This window comes from Mus caroli, chromosome 2 (assembly GCF_900094665.2).
Source record: "Mus caroli chromosome 2, CAROLI_EIJ_v1.1, whole genome shotgun sequence".
NCBI classification, from domain to species: Eukaryota; Metazoa; Chordata; class Mammalia; order Rodentia; family Muridae; genus Mus; species Mus caroli.
In genome coordinates, this window is record NC_034571.1 from 114,948,504 (window position 1) to 114,963,736 (window position 15,233).

At 43.9% G+C, this 15,233-nt stretch overlaps 1 protein-coding gene across 1 annotated transcript in view; it reads right to left on the minus strand.

Moving 5' to 3' along the window:
* Window positions 1-13,927, minus strand: part of Spg11 (SPG11 vesicle trafficking associated, spatacsin) — a 63,090-nt gene extending 49,163 nt beyond the window's left edge. Inside the window, exons 1-6 of the mRNA XM_029468384.1 lie at window positions 13,672-13,927; window positions 10,019-10,200; window positions 8,650-8,874; window positions 6,707-6,899; window positions 3,879-4,016; window positions 3,239-3,690 (exon numbers count right to left, since the gene is read on the minus strand). Coding sequence (XP_029324244.1) covers window positions 3,239-3,690; window positions 3,879-4,016; window positions 6,707-6,899; window positions 8,650-8,874; window positions 10,019-10,200; window positions 13,672-13,919 — 1,438 coding nt within the window. The 5' untranslated portion in view covers window positions 13,920-13,927. The remainder of the gene's footprint in view (window positions 1-3,238; window positions 3,691-3,878; window positions 4,017-6,706; window positions 6,900-8,649; window positions 8,875-10,018; window positions 10,201-13,671) is intronic.
* Between the last annotated feature and the right edge of the window lie 1,306 nt (window positions 13,928-15,233).

Consider the following 15,233-nt stretch of genomic DNA (forward strand, 5'->3'; position numbering starts at 1 on the left):
AGGGTTTCTCTGTATAGCCCTGGCTGCCCTGGAACTCGCTTTGTAGACCAGGCTGGCCGCGAACTCAGAAATCCGCCTGCCTCTGCCTCCCCCCACCAAAAAAAAAAACATTTTTAAATGTGTGTGTGTGTGTGTGTGTACACACACGCTGTGATAAAACACCATGACCAAACTTGGAGAGAAAAGGGTTTATTTCACATTAAAATTTACCATCCTTCCTTTCATGAAAGGAAGCCGGGGCAGAACATGGAGGCAGGAACTGAAGCAGAGGCCATGGAGGAGTGCTGCTTACTGGCTTGCTCCCTAGGACTTATTCATCCTGCCCACTTCCCCCTTTTTAAAAAAACTTTATTTAGTTTATTTTATGTGTGTGATGTTTTGCCTGTATGCATGTTTTGCACACCATGTGCATGTCTGTTGGGATGGTTGGGAGGCACCATATAGGTGCTGAGAATCAGCCTGGACCTTCTGCTAGAACTAGTGCTCTTAAATGTCCCTCAGCACCACCTTCCCAGGGGTGGTACCACCCACAGTGGGCTGGGTCCACCAAATCAATCAATCAATCAGTCATTGAGACAATGCTTCCAACCAGGTTTCTAGTAGGCAATTCTGCAGGGCATCTTCTCAGTGGAGGCTCCTCTCCCAGATAACTCTAGCTTGTGTCAAGCTGACAGGAAAAACCAACCAGGACATACCCTGAGTTGTTATGGTATTAATGGAATAATGATTTTTCAATGTTTTTATCACACTTATTTATTATTGTTTGAGTGTGTGCATGTGTGTGTAGGTCAGAGGACAACTTACAGAAGTCAGTTCCCTGCTTCCACCTTGTAGGTTCCCAAGATGGGGCTCAAATTATCATCAGGTTTGGTGGCAAATGCCTCATCCAACAGGCTATCTTGCCTGCCCAGAGTTTTATATTTAAGACACTGATCACAAGTCTCATTTTCATAGAAACAATGCAGTAGAGCTGGAGCGGTAATACAACACTTGCTTAGCACGCATGAGGCCCCGGGCTAGAGTCCCAGCATTACAAAAACTATAGTAAAAAAATACCAAAAAATGCACACTATGAAATGACACTATACTTGGCATTTATACTTCATATTGTCTTGAACATTTAGTACTGGAAAACCTTAATAATTTATAGAGATGACAGATTTCTGGTTTATTAAAATAAAACAAGCAAACAGCATGCCTCTGGATACACAAAACATCAGATTCTACTAAGGCTGAGACTGTATCTCAAGGGTAGAACACTCATCTGGCATGGACAACACCCTGGTTTCAAGCCATAATACAGAAGGAAGGAAGGAAGGAAGGAACGAATGAACGAACCACCATTTTCTGATCATGGTGTTCATACTTTGGGAGGCTGAGGCAGCAAGATCATAAACAGCCCCTGGCTGGCCAGGGCTATACAGAGAAACCCTGTCCAAAATGAAACACACAAAAACCAAGGCAGGTATAGCAGCATATTCCTGTAATCTCAGCACTAGAGAGACAGAGGCAAAAGGACTGCCACAATTTGGAGACCAGTCTGGTCTACATAGCAGGTTCCTGATTGGCTAGGAGATTAAATAGTGAGAGTCTGTAAAGCAAAATAAACAACAATACAAAACTAAGCACTAAAGAAGAAACCAGCACACAACATTCAAGCCCTGTAGGAAGTTCTAGCACCTATGCTGAATGAATGCACCTCATATATAAACTGCTCTATGCCTGCAGCACAGGGCCAGGAGAGGTCAGGGGAAGTGCAAGCAAAGTCTAACCAGCAACCAGCAGAGAACCCCAAACCAGACATACAGCAGCCCAGCAGAGAACCCCAAACCAGACATACAGCAGCCCAGCAGAGAATCCCAAAATAGAAAAACAACAGCCTACTAGAGAACCACAAGGCAGAAACACAACAGCCTACTGAAGAGAACCCCAAATTTCACTTCAACACCTAAGTTTCTATGCAGGTTCAGAGTGCCAGGCCAGCAGCAGCTACAAATCCAGATTTTGTATAAATCTCTCCCACTTTTGCATTATGATGTTCTCTTTTTAAAAGCCCGAGCTAGGTGTGCGATAACACAGGCCTGTGGTTCTAAGAACTGGAAGATACGGACAGTAGGATCAGGTGGTTAAGACCAGTATCAGTTCCATAGCAAGTCTGAGGTCAGCTGGGGCTATGTAAGACCTTGTTTAAAACCAAATAAAACAAAACCCTTGTCAGTTCTGACCAAAATAAATATGCAACATATACATGACCCATGTATATATATGTATGTATGTATATATATATGTGTGTGTGTGTGTGTGTGTGTGTATACATATATATATATGTGTATGTAAGACTAGTCAAATGAGGTTTTTTTTTTTTTGAGTTAAAAATTCAGCCTACATTACTCTTTTTTTTTTTTTTTTTTTTTTTTTTTTGTTTTTTTGAGACAGGGTTTCTCTGTATAGCACTGGCTGTCCTGGAACTCACTCTGTAGACTAGGCTGGCCTCGAACTTAGAAATCTGCCTGCCTCTGCCTCCCAAGTGCTGGGATTAAAGGTGTGCGCCACCACATCCAGCCCTACATTACTCTTATCATCTTATCTGGTATCTTAACATATTTAACTGAAGAGAAATTATTTAAATTAAGCCCAGGGCTAGAGAGACGGCTCAGTGTTTAAGAGCACAGGCTTCTCTTTCTGAGGAGCCAGAGTTAGTGTCGTGCGCCACAAGGCAGCTCACAAACTGTCTATAATTCTATATCCAAGGGATCTGATGCCCTCTATTGGCCTTTGCAGGCCCGAGACATGCATGTAAACAAAACACCACACACATAAAATAAATTAAGACACACAAGACAGGGTTTCAAAGAATAACTGCAGCTTTCCTCCCAGATTAAGTACCACTTTGCAGTGAGACTAGGCACATGCTGGCATCCAGGCAGCAGAAGTGAATTATGTTAACAAGTCACACTTTGGGCTGGCAAAATGGCTCAGTGAGGGGAAAAGACCTCCAAGGCCGAAGAACCTGAGTTCAATCCCTAGGATCCACATGGTGGCAGGAGAGAACCAACTCTCAGAAGTTGTCCTTAACCTCTGCAGAAGTGCTTTGACATTCTGAATTTGTGCGCGCACATGCACTTGTATGAGCACACATACGCACACACTCGAGGATGCGTGAGAAACAAGTAGGTATACGTTTACAAAGCAGTCACACCTCTCCGAAGAGTACGCCCATCAGACACAGCCTGCTCACCTGTCAAAGCAAGGCACAGCTGCTGGTCTCCGCCAATGTCTACAGGAGTACACTTCTGGCTGAGAGAAAAACAATGCATGCCCTGGGTCTCCAAGTCCCAGAGGCCGATGGTGCAGCTGGTCGGTCCTACTGCCCAAGTAAACAGTGCAGTAAATCCCGTCACAGACAGACACGTGAGCTCCGTGGGCTGCTCACGTTCACTCCCGTGCATTGTCTTCCACGGCCTTCCTGGATCACTGCTCTTCATGTGCTCCTTCTGAGGAAAAGCACACCGGCCACGGGGGACATCCCCGGGAATGAAAACACTGTGGGTTGGCACAGTGGGGGTGTGGTCAGCAGATTCCAGGGACTCCAAATGCAAAGCACTCTGGAACCACGGAGCACAGCAGGAAACCTCTGGTTCAGGGCCCCTCACTGATTCATTCAGTGACAACAGCTGGGCTCTCCAGGACCTGGAAGACAGGGCAGCACTTAGCACCCATTCCAGTAAGGGCAACAAGTCAAACAGGAGAGCCAGGAGGGTCATTCTGCATTCAAGGCGGCCTGCTCTACACAGCAAGCTGCAGCAGCCTAGGGCTACATTGTAAGATCTTGTCAACAAACAAACAGTAAAGGAGACCCTAAAAGTAAGTGTTTATACCTATCAACTTGAAAGGACACCTTGCTCAGTTTCATGTTGTGGGCAGAGTTAGCCAGGTCGTCTTCATCTATCCCTGGAGGCCCTTCAAAAGGAAGGTCTTCCAGTGTTCCTTCACACAGTAGGTGTCCTGGATGTTGCCTACATTGAAAAAGAATAATAGCCATATCAAAAAAAAAAATGATGAACAACCCCAAACTTGCATCACAACTACTTCTGGGTTTGTGTGTGTATGTATGCTTTTTATTTTGTTTCAGTACTTCTTCGTCTTTTTTTTTTTTTAAAGTTTGTTTTGAAAGGTTTTTTTGAGAGAGAGAGCGAGAGAGAGAGAGAGAGAGAGAGTGAGAGCATGAAAGCGAGCATGCAGTGGGTTGGTAGAGAAGTGGGGCGGATGTGGGAGTTGAGAAAGGGAAAGAATATGATCAAAATATATTTATGAAAATTTTTAATAAAAATGAACATGGATACAGAGAAGAATGGCACAAATATTGTATTTTCAAGACTGCAATCTCTTTAACATCCCTTGTAGAATAGTGATAAAGTCAGCACCAAGAATTTGACTCTATGGGCTGGAGAGATGGGTCAGTGGTTAAGAGCACAGAGAACTGGGTTCAATTCCCAGCAGCCATAGTGTAACTGTCTATAACTCCAGTCTCTGCAAGCACTGCACACACACAGGGTGCACAGGCATATATGCAGGCAAAACACCCTCATACACAAAATAATAAAGCGTTTTTAACAACAAGAACCTGGCTGTACAGAGCAGTCTGTTTCACCAAGTGAAAGTGCTTTGCAGCCCAGCAGTGTTCACTGTGTAGCTCGCTGCAGGTGCCTTGCTGATTACAGAAAGTCTAAGCCTTTCAACACCTTACAGAAGTAAGTATACCCACTTTACAGATACAGACAGTAAGGCTCAAGAGAAACACTGAACCAGTCTAATTTAACCACAAAGCTTAGGGTTTGCATCTTCTTTTTATATTTATTTACTTATTGGGGTTAGGGAGGGTTCAGGCATCCACAGAAGGCTGTGGAAATCACATTTCTCCAGCCCAAAGCTAAGGTTTTAATAACTCATTATCCCACAACAAAGGAAGATTTGGGCCAGGATCGTGAATGGGAAAAGCAAAGTATGTGCGTGAGTGAAGACGGACGGTTGTGTAGAGTGAGGGCTGTCACACTTGAGAAAGGAAGAGGGCTGTGGAAGTTGTTGGTGCAAAGATCTGGAGGAGTGATTTCAGATGCTGACAAAGCCCAGAGTGTGACTATGAGAAAGGACAGCTGGAGGGAAAAGTCACAATGATGCCAAAGAACAAGACCCAGCTATTCAGGGCGCTGAGCAGAAAAGAACACTTGAGCTGGAAAAACAAACTGTCAGGTGAGTTCTCAAAGAGCATTTCAAACTTTATTTAAAAGAAAAAAGAGAAACAGGAAATAATTTAAAAGTACACAGTGAAGTACTAAACTGTGGCTCAGAAGCAGAAGTGCCAAAAAAAGTTGGAAGAGAAGAAAGTCATGAAATAAGACAAGAACAGGTTGAGTGAACTAAGTCTTAAAACCAGGGCCAGGCAGGGTAATCTTAGCATCAGGAGGCTGATATGAGTTTGGGAGTGGCCTGGAAGGCATAGCGAGACCTTGTATTAAACAAACAAACAAAAAAACAAACTAAGTAAATGAGGTCACACCATCTCCCCCAGGGGAGAGCCCATCAGTGTCTACTTGTTTTCAGAACAAAGTCAAAACATAAATACATAAGTAGCCGTTTAAAGCAAACTGGGGCTTGGAGTCTCTTGGTGGCAGACGTCTGGCTTGCTGACCATGACTGAGGCTCTGGTCTTGATCCCTGGCCCCAAGAGAAAACATTAGAGCTGTGAAGACTCCCAGCAGGTATGTAAAAATAAATTTACCCTTTCTAAGAACTGAACAATAAGCAATACAACTCATGAAAAGCACTCCCAACCACTCATGGACTGATCTTATTCACATCAAGGTGGAACTGAAAGACTAGATTGTTTTGAATGACTGTATATATTGTCAGCTCAAAAATGCTGAAAGGCAGCCAGGTAGTGGTGGCGCGTGCCTTTAATCCCAGCACTTGGGAGGCAAAAGCAGGCAAATCTCTTGAGTTTGAGATCAGCCTGATCTACAGAGTGAGTTCCAGGACAGCCAGGGCTACACAGAGAAACCCTGTCTCAAAAAACCAAACCAAACCAAACCAAACCAAACCAAACCAAACCAAACCAAACCAAACCAAATGCTAAAAGGCCTATTTCCATATTATTGAGTTACATGAGAAGATTATAAAACCAAGCTATTGGAAAAGCCACACAAGCAAGCAGTCAGCATTGCCTGAGGAGGTTCTCAGTTCCTCAGAGGAAAACACCTGTGGGAATCCCCAGGAGGAAAAGCTAGCTGAATATATCTCGTCAGACTCCTCTAAGAGGAGCACGAGTCCCAGTGCTGCCAGGCTCCCAGCCACACACCCAGCAAATCCAACAGCAGCTGAATTCCATTCTCTTCTACTCTTAAATGGGACAAGGAGTAGGGGTGATATATAAAAAGTGAGCCTCTTAACACTGCACAATCCTGATTATTTTGACATAACCTTTACATAATACCACCTATGTGGAAACCAAAGCTTTGATATACAAGCCAAAATACAAAGGCAGCCACAATCATTTATACACACTCTTGTACAGTAACAGTCTTACTGTAGGAGCCATAATTAGGTCTAACTGCATAGCAAAGAGGTTTTAAAAAAAAGCTAAGGACTATATTTTAAACCTTTTATGGGTCTATTTACCTCAAATGAGAAATTTTAGCCATCTGCCTACCTGAAATACAAATGTAGGTTAAGAGCAACTGCAGTACTGGCTGAGCTGACAAGCACCAGAACATCCAAGTCCTGAGACACTCTCAGGGATGTAAAGGAAGAGACGCTGGCGGGCTCCAGCTGCTCACAATCTTCTCTGAGAAGAGCCAGGTCCACTCGCGCTACCTGTGTGCCATCCATAGTGTTAAAAATATCTGAGTTAGAGTTAAAGAAGTGTCAGTTTATAAATGCGCAGGACCCTTTAAATCATAAGGTTGTCTGAATGGTTACCACCTCGCAGGTACAGCAGGAGGGCTGGAAAGAGGGCATTCTCCAGTGCAGTAACCAGATGACTGAGAGGCCAGAGGCTTAACAAGCCGATGCACAGTTCTTCCTACCTGCTGCTTACCTTCCTGTTCCAGAAGGGTAAACCCAATCTAACATTACACATTAGCCAATACCCAAATGTTGTCTCAACATGCAACCAACATTAAAAGCTGAGATATTTGTTTTCTTGTAAGTCACCAAAATCTTACCTACACTTAGAATACAACTAAATTTGGATAATAAATTTTCTTTCTTTCCTCCCTTTTTCCCTTTTTTTTTTGTTCTTTCCTTCTCTGCCTCCTGAGTGCTGAGATTAAAGGTGTGCGCCACCACCACTGGGCTTGATTACTGCATTTTCATCAGAAACACTTGAGTGACAGCTGAAATGCTAAGAGAAAGCGGGCAGGAGATGAAGCTAAGCAGACTACTTATCTAGCTCGATAAAGCCTGGGTTCAGTTCCCCAATACCATATAATCTGCAGAATGGCTCAAGCCTGTCATCCCAGGACTTGGGAGATAAAGGAAAGGTCAGGTGTTCAAGGCCATCCTTGGTTAAATACTGAGTACAAGTCCAGTCTTGGCTACATTTGACCTGGTTTTTTTTTTAAGTTTGAAAAGTTAAGTTTATTCTAAATATACTTAAACTCTCTAATAACTGAACAAAGTATCAGCTTTTAAACCTAATAAAATAAAATTAAGTATCCATATGCCTAGATAATTTCAAATGTTCAGCAGCCGCACACGCATGACATCTACTGGAGTAGACAGGAAAGCTCTATAATTTGGCAACAAAAATTAACTCAATTTAGTATTTTATAACATTTTTGTACAAAAACTATATTAAAAAAAAATCACCACTTTATGGAAGCTAAGAAGGATTGAGTTAGAGGCTAGCCTAGGCTACAAACTTGAGTTCTCAGTTACAGAGACCCTGTTTCAAAAGCTCAAAACAGAAGGATGTGGTGGCACAGGCCTTTGATATCAATATTCAAGAAGTAGAGGCAAGGGAATCTCTGTGAGTTCAGAGGCAGCTTGGTCTACACAGTGAGTTCTAGAGTAGCAAGGGCTACACAGTAAGACCCTGCCTCAAAAATAGATAAATATTTAGTTAATTAGATAGAAAGAAAGATAGATATACAGACAGATAGACAGACAAAGAGATAAATACATGGCTAGGGATTGCAGCTCAGTGGTACAACATTTGAATGGCACATATGAGGCCTCTGGTCCAAAACCATAAGGAAAGGAAAGGTCGACCTTTATTCAGAAATAAAGGTCTAAAACCATGTAAGAGGTCAGTTTTCCAACCTTCAAAATAATTTTGCTAATAGATACATAGTATAGTATTTTCAGAAATTATTAATGCAAAACATTCACTGAAATGATGGAGTTATATGGATTGGTAATGCATCCTTGTAACGCTAGTCGTTGGGTATTTGAGGCCTTAGAAAAAGAAAGAACAAGATGGAATCATCGCTGGACAAAAACATTTTCAGAGATTATCATCCCCTGATAATTCTCACTAAAATCTAACCACTTTCCCTTCGCTCCAGTTCCCCAAACTGAGATTGTAAACGGCTCAGCTTCCTACACAGTCTCTTCTCCTACACCCTGATCAACATTTACAGTCAAGGATACAGATCCAGCCCACTGTGCTCAGAACAAAAAGAAATCTCTCGCAGAGCTGTGCATCAATGATCGTGTCCACTGCCTGTGCAGGCAGGGGCAGTGAGAGGCAGTCCAGCACTGGGACCCCAGGTTCTTTTCCCGGAAACACAACACGTAGGATGAGACATCTGTTGATGAGCAGTAATGACGTGTTGTTGTGAAATGACAGAATTCTCAAAGACTTGAAGGAAATACCTATGAAGCAAAAGGATATTATCTTAATCACTGATCACAATTTCACAGTTGGTAAGTGTGACCTTATAACAATAGAAAAAAAAAAAAAAAACCACCACCACCACCAACAACAGATAAAACAAAGAGGGAAACTGCACTCATTCCAACGCAAGAAAAAGAAGGAGCCGGGCAGTGGAGGCACATGTCTTTAATCCTAGCAGTTGGGAGGCAGAGGCAGGTGGATTTCTGAGTTTGAGGCCAGCCTGGTCTACANAGTNAGTTCCAGGACAGCCAGGGCTACACAGAGAAACCCTGTCTCGAAACACACACACACACACACACACACACACACACACACATAAACACACACACAGAGAAACCCTGTCTCAAAACACACACACACACACACACACAAAAGAAGGAACCTTATAGTCAAAGGTAGAAAGGATGCTACTGTAGTGAAAGTGGAGGTCCAGGGGCTTAGATTTCTGTTGCCTCCTGCAGCTTATCAGGCCAAGATAGTCAACAGCTATACAACCAGTCTAAGTCCACACTGTCCAATTAAAATTCATGACTCATCAATCCATTGGACAGATGAGATTCAATGTGACTAGCAGCCAAAGAAACATGAAATCAATTTAATATGTATTATTTGGTTCATTACATATAAAATATCTTTCCAATATGGAATTCATATAAAAATTATTAATGAGCTACTCTACTTTCCTTATACTAAGACTTTAAAACCTGGAATGTAAAACCTGACTGGGGGTACAGCTATTCAAGAGGCAGGAGGATTTTAAATCCAGGACCAGCTTAGGTAGCTTGGTGATACTCTGCCTGAAAATAAGAGCAAGAAAGGCCTGGGGCCTGGGTATGTAGCTCAATGACTGAGTGACAGCCTAGCATGCATAAGGCCATGGGTTCAATTCCCAATATCCCTCTAAAAAAACAGATGGATGTATGATTTCTTCTCCCCCCGACCCCCATCCTTTTTGAACTTCTCCTGACTTCTCACCAATAGCTGGTCATGGTGGCACACTCCTGACATCCCAGCACTTGTGAAGCTGATGGAGGAGGACCACATGTTTGAGGGTGGCCTGTGCTACACAGTCACACTGTCTAAGAAAGGAAGCAAAAGTCCCAGACTTAAAATGACACTTACTGACACCTTGATCTTCAGTGAGCTTCTGCAGTGTCCTCCCACAACAGCCGTGTAATAAGGCTGCGTCACATCTTCCATCTCTCAAGTCAAATTCATATACGAGCAGCTCATAATCTTCTCTGGCAACAAGCAGCTTGGGCCTGTCTCTCGATGTGCTGTTCTGAGACTCCTCCCATAGGAACCTAGGAAAAAAAGCTTAGGTTTATTGTGTTTCTATACCCACAATCCCACTAACCACAATAGTGGGGACCAATGGGCAGAACAAGAACAGCTTAGTTCACTGCCAGCACCAATTCCACAATCCAGCCTAAGGGAATGAAAACGACCTCACAACTTTCTTCCCTTCCCTTCTCTTCCCTTCCCTTCCCTTCCCTTCCCGTCTCCTAACTTCTTCCCATTCTGTCCCTCTACACTGAGAGTGGGGGTATGAAGTGAACACAGAGCAAGAAACTGTTCCCTTTAGCTTTTTAAACGTCTTTTAAAAACCTACTTATTCTTTGTAGCCCTGGCTGTACTGGTACTTGCTATGAGGACCAGGCTGGCCTCAAACTCACAGAGATCCACCTGTTTCTTCCTCCTGAGTGCTGGGATCAAAGGAATGTGCCACCATACCCAGTTGTAAATTTATTCCTTATAAAGTATATTACTTATTATGATCAATGAAATGGGCTTATACAGCTGGGGAATACTTGTTCACAAATATAGTAACTGCAGTTCCAGGGGATCTGACACCCTCTCCTGGTCTCTGCTGGTACCATGCACATGATGCATATATATACTTGCAGGCAAACACTCACAAACAAAAAATAAATAATGTTTTAAATGGGCTTTGACTGAATTGGATTATTTTAGATTTAAAAATTAATTATTTACATCTGCAGTCTTTGAATACTCCAGAATGCTATGGTACAGAACAACCCTCCCTAATAGAACTTTGCGATGATACAAATGTTCTTTTTCAGTGCTGTTCAAGACAGCCAACAACCCGTGGGCAGATATGGCTACAGGGCACTTCTACTGTGGGTACTGCAACAAAGAACTGTTACAGTAAAAACGGTCCAGCTTAGCCACATGTGGTTGGCTAATGACTATTATACTAGACAGCATAGTCACCAAAGTTGGCTAGCAAGGACAGAGAGAGACTAATTATATTACATTATATTTTAAAATAAACCTAAGGGCTGTAGAAGTTGCTTAGGGGCTAAAGAGCTAGCTCCACAGGCTGGAGAGTGGCACTTGGATACTCAGAACCCACATGAGAGCCAGTCAGGCTTGGTGGCCTGGCTGCCTGTAATCCTAGCACTCAGGAGTCAGAGACAAAAGATCCTGGGGACAAGCTAGCCATCTAGACCAGCTCAAGCCTGTGAGCTCTTGGTTTCAGATCGAGACTCTGACTCTGAAATGAAGTGGAGGGCCAGCAATGGTTCATCAGGGAAGAGCACATGCATGTGCTTTGCAACCTGAGTTGGATCTCTGAACTCCATGTCAAGGTGGATGCAGAGAACCAACCGCACAGAGTTGTTTTCTTACCTCCACAGTTTTACGCTGTCCCATGTTCGCGAGCACGTGCACACACACCCAAACATTAATAATAATAAATTAAAATTTCAAATTACTGTGGCGAGCAATCTAGGAAGACACCCAATATCAATATCAGGCCTCCACATGTATACATGCACACATTCACACACATGTAAAAACTAAAATAAAAAGGTCCAAGCCAGGCATAGCAACATTGTCTTAGCTACAGAAGGCCGAGGAAGGGTCTCTTGAACCCAGAAACTGAACACCCTAAGCAACATAGCAAGACTCTATCACTGGGTTGAAGAGATGGCTCAGCGGTTAAAAGAGTGCAGACTGCTCTTCCAAAAGTCCTGAGTTCAAATCCCAGCAATCACATGGTGGCTCACAACCATCTGTAACGAGATCTGATGCACTCTTCTAGTGTGTGTCTGAAGACAGCTACAGTGTACTCATAGTAATAAAATAAATAAATCTTAAAAAAAAAAAGACTATCACTAATATGTATGAACCAGATCTGGTGACTCGATAGTAATCACTTTCTTTAGTGGCTGAGACAAGAAGACTGACTTTGGGGACAGTCTGGGCTACAGAGAAAGACCTATCTTAAGATTAGTCAATATGGCCCAACTCTGAAAACACTAAAAGAGATGAGGCTACCACTCTGATAGTTTCAGCTTCTTTTAACTGGAGAGATGGCTCAGTGGTTAAGAGCACTGACTGCTCTTCTGAAGGTCCTGAGTTCAAATCCCAGCAACCACATGGTGGCTTACAACCATCTGTAATGACATCTGATGCCCTCTGATGTGTCTGAAGACAGCTACGGTGTACTTACATAAAATAATAAATAAATCTTAAAAGAAAAAAAAAAAAAGAAACACTGACAGTTCCCATTTCTGCCTTTATATACCAAGAATATATACCAACACACAGGCTCGCCAACACACACCAGACATGAGAACAGGAGAAAGCTGGGATGGAAGTACATGCTTATAATTCCAGCACTGGACAGGTAGAGCTAAGAGGGTTGGGAGCTCACAGGCATCCTTGGGTCCAGGCCAGCCTGAGCTCCATGAGACCATATCTCAAGGGGGGTAAAAAGATGGGTTAAAATACTTGCTGACTTAGCAAACTCATCTTGTGTCTATAGAGCTGTTGAAGAACCTGGAGACTCAAAGTGAGATACCTGTTGGCTATACAGTCTCATACAGACAGATCCTAAAATACTTACTTCCCTTTATTAAAAAGGTCAGCATATACTCAGGGGATTTCTAAACTTTATGATGTAAACTGTTTTATGAAAAGTGGAAAGCAATATAATATTGTAATTCTCTACCTTCTCAATCCATGGGAGTCTCATGTCTAAGAAACAGCAGACATGCCAGGTGTGGAGATACAAGCCTGTAATCTCAGCATTAGAAGGGGTAAAACAGGAGGATTGTTTATTGCAAGCCAATCTGGCTATATCTTGAGACTGTGATTTAAAAATGGAAGACGTAGGGCTGGAATACCCTTCAGTGACCTCAGAGCACTTTCATAAGTGAATGGACAAGTTTACAGAGGAGCAGGGGCAGGAGTGGGGGTGGTGGTGGCTGTGTTTGCAAGAAAACATTGTTAGAGACAAAAAAAATGGATATTTGAAATGCTTTTGAAATAAGCCTTATCTGGCATTTTAAAACAAAGTAGTCAGCCTAGTAGTGCAGGCAGAGGCAGGCCGATCTCTGTAGGCTCCAGGCTATATTTTGAGTTCTAGACTACCTAGGGATACATAGTGAAGAGGGGGAGGAGGAGGTAGAGATAGACTTAGAACTCCTTTCGGTGACAATCTGTATTGAATTAAAGAAACAGGACCTGTGCTGAGACCCATCCAGGGTTTGCAGGGGCTATCGAGGAGTGAGACATCTTCTCTGTCCACCCAGGAAGTGAGCCAGTGAGTTGCAACAAGGTGAGGATTTCACTTCGGGATGGGAAAGGTTCCGAGAGGCACGGGGCTGGATCCTGAGGAGGCTCCCCAGTGGTTCATCCTCTCCCACCAACCCACGGGCCGGCGAGAGGCGAGCCCAGGACTCCCCTCCGGAGCGGCTCAGATTTCAGCCTCCTCCCACAGTCTGCAGCCGTCCCGCAGCACTTACTGCCTAAAGGGGCCTGGGAGGCAGCAGCTGCTTCCACCCCTGCTGCCCGGCGCCAAGGAAAGCACTTGGAGACTGCCCGCAGCCGTCAGGCTCCCCAGGGCCTCCAGCTCTCGGTGCAGCTGCGCCCGTGGTCCCAGCTGCGCCGTCTCCTCAGCAGGGATCCGCACCAGCAGCATGGGTAGGACCCGCTCCATGGCCCCGGCACAGCCGGGGGAGGCAGCACTTCCGGGCCCTGGCTGGGCAGCCATCTTGGCCCGGGCGGTCCTTCCGGTAGAGGCGCCCGAATGCGTCATGGACCTGCGCAGTGATTCGGACCTTGTGACTCTCACGTGGACGGAGAGGCGGTCCTGCGCCCGGCATTTGCTCAGCTTGGGGTGGAGGCGGCTCTAAACGGAATCCTGCAAAAAACACGCCTGCCCCTCCCTACTCAGCTCAATTCAATAATAGGTCGGGGCCTTTCAGCTTGCTTGTGCTGTCCTTGCTACCAAAGATTTCTAAGGCAGGTGCTTCTTACTCAATTGAAACCCTGTTGCTGGCTCCTCTTCACTTTTTGTGCTGCTCGGTTAACAGGCATCTGGTAGTGCGGTTTTCTTGGTAGCAAGTACTCTTTTAAAGTCTAGAACTATTAAAGAACCCTCTACCATTAAAACAAACAAAAAAAAAAAAAACAAAAACAGGGCTTCAAAACAGACCCCCATCCCCGGCTTCGAGAAATCGGCCCCTACGGAGTGGTATGGAGTTTTGGAAAGCAACTATCTCCGTCAGATGCCTGGGATCCCAGAGTTTGAAAAATCAATCTGACTCATTTCCCCCATCAGGAAGTTTTGAAGAGCAGTTTACCAAAAAAAACATTCTCCAAGCCCTTCCTCCTCCTGACTGCAAAAACTAATTTTCAGACACTTCGAGGTGAATTTTCTTGTACCCGTGGGTACCCAGTCTCAGGATTTGGGAGTGTAAACTTCTCAGACCAATAGATCTCCTTTTGAGGTCAAACAATCTATTCTTTGTGGTCCTCCACCAAGGACTCTTTGTTACAATCACGAAGGTTAACATGGAGATTGATGTCAAACGATATCCTTTGTAACACATGGATGCATACAGAGTAGAGATGGTGAAATAGTTCACCTTTCAGTTTCTTCTGTTTTTCTCAGGGAAGTACAATCCGATACAGAAGAGATGGGGTAGAGAGCTGAGAGGTATTTAAAAGGCATTTGGTCAAGCTATTTATTTGATAAAGGTTCTCTAGTGGCCTTAGACACCTGATCCTCCTTCACCAGCCTTTCAGGTTCTAGGAATACAGGGTTATGCCTCCATGCCTACTTAACAGTGTCTTTCTGGGGGCTGGAGAGATGGCTTAGTGGTTAAGAGCATCGACTGCTCTTCCAAAGGTCCTGAGTTCAAATCCCAGCAACCACATGGTGGCTCACAACCATCCTAACAAGATCTGACACCCTCTTCTGGAGTGTCTGAAGACAGCTACAGTGCACTTACATGTAATAAATAAATAAATCTTAAAAAAAAAAAAGTGTCTTTCTAACACAGCCACTTCTACAATCTGAAGA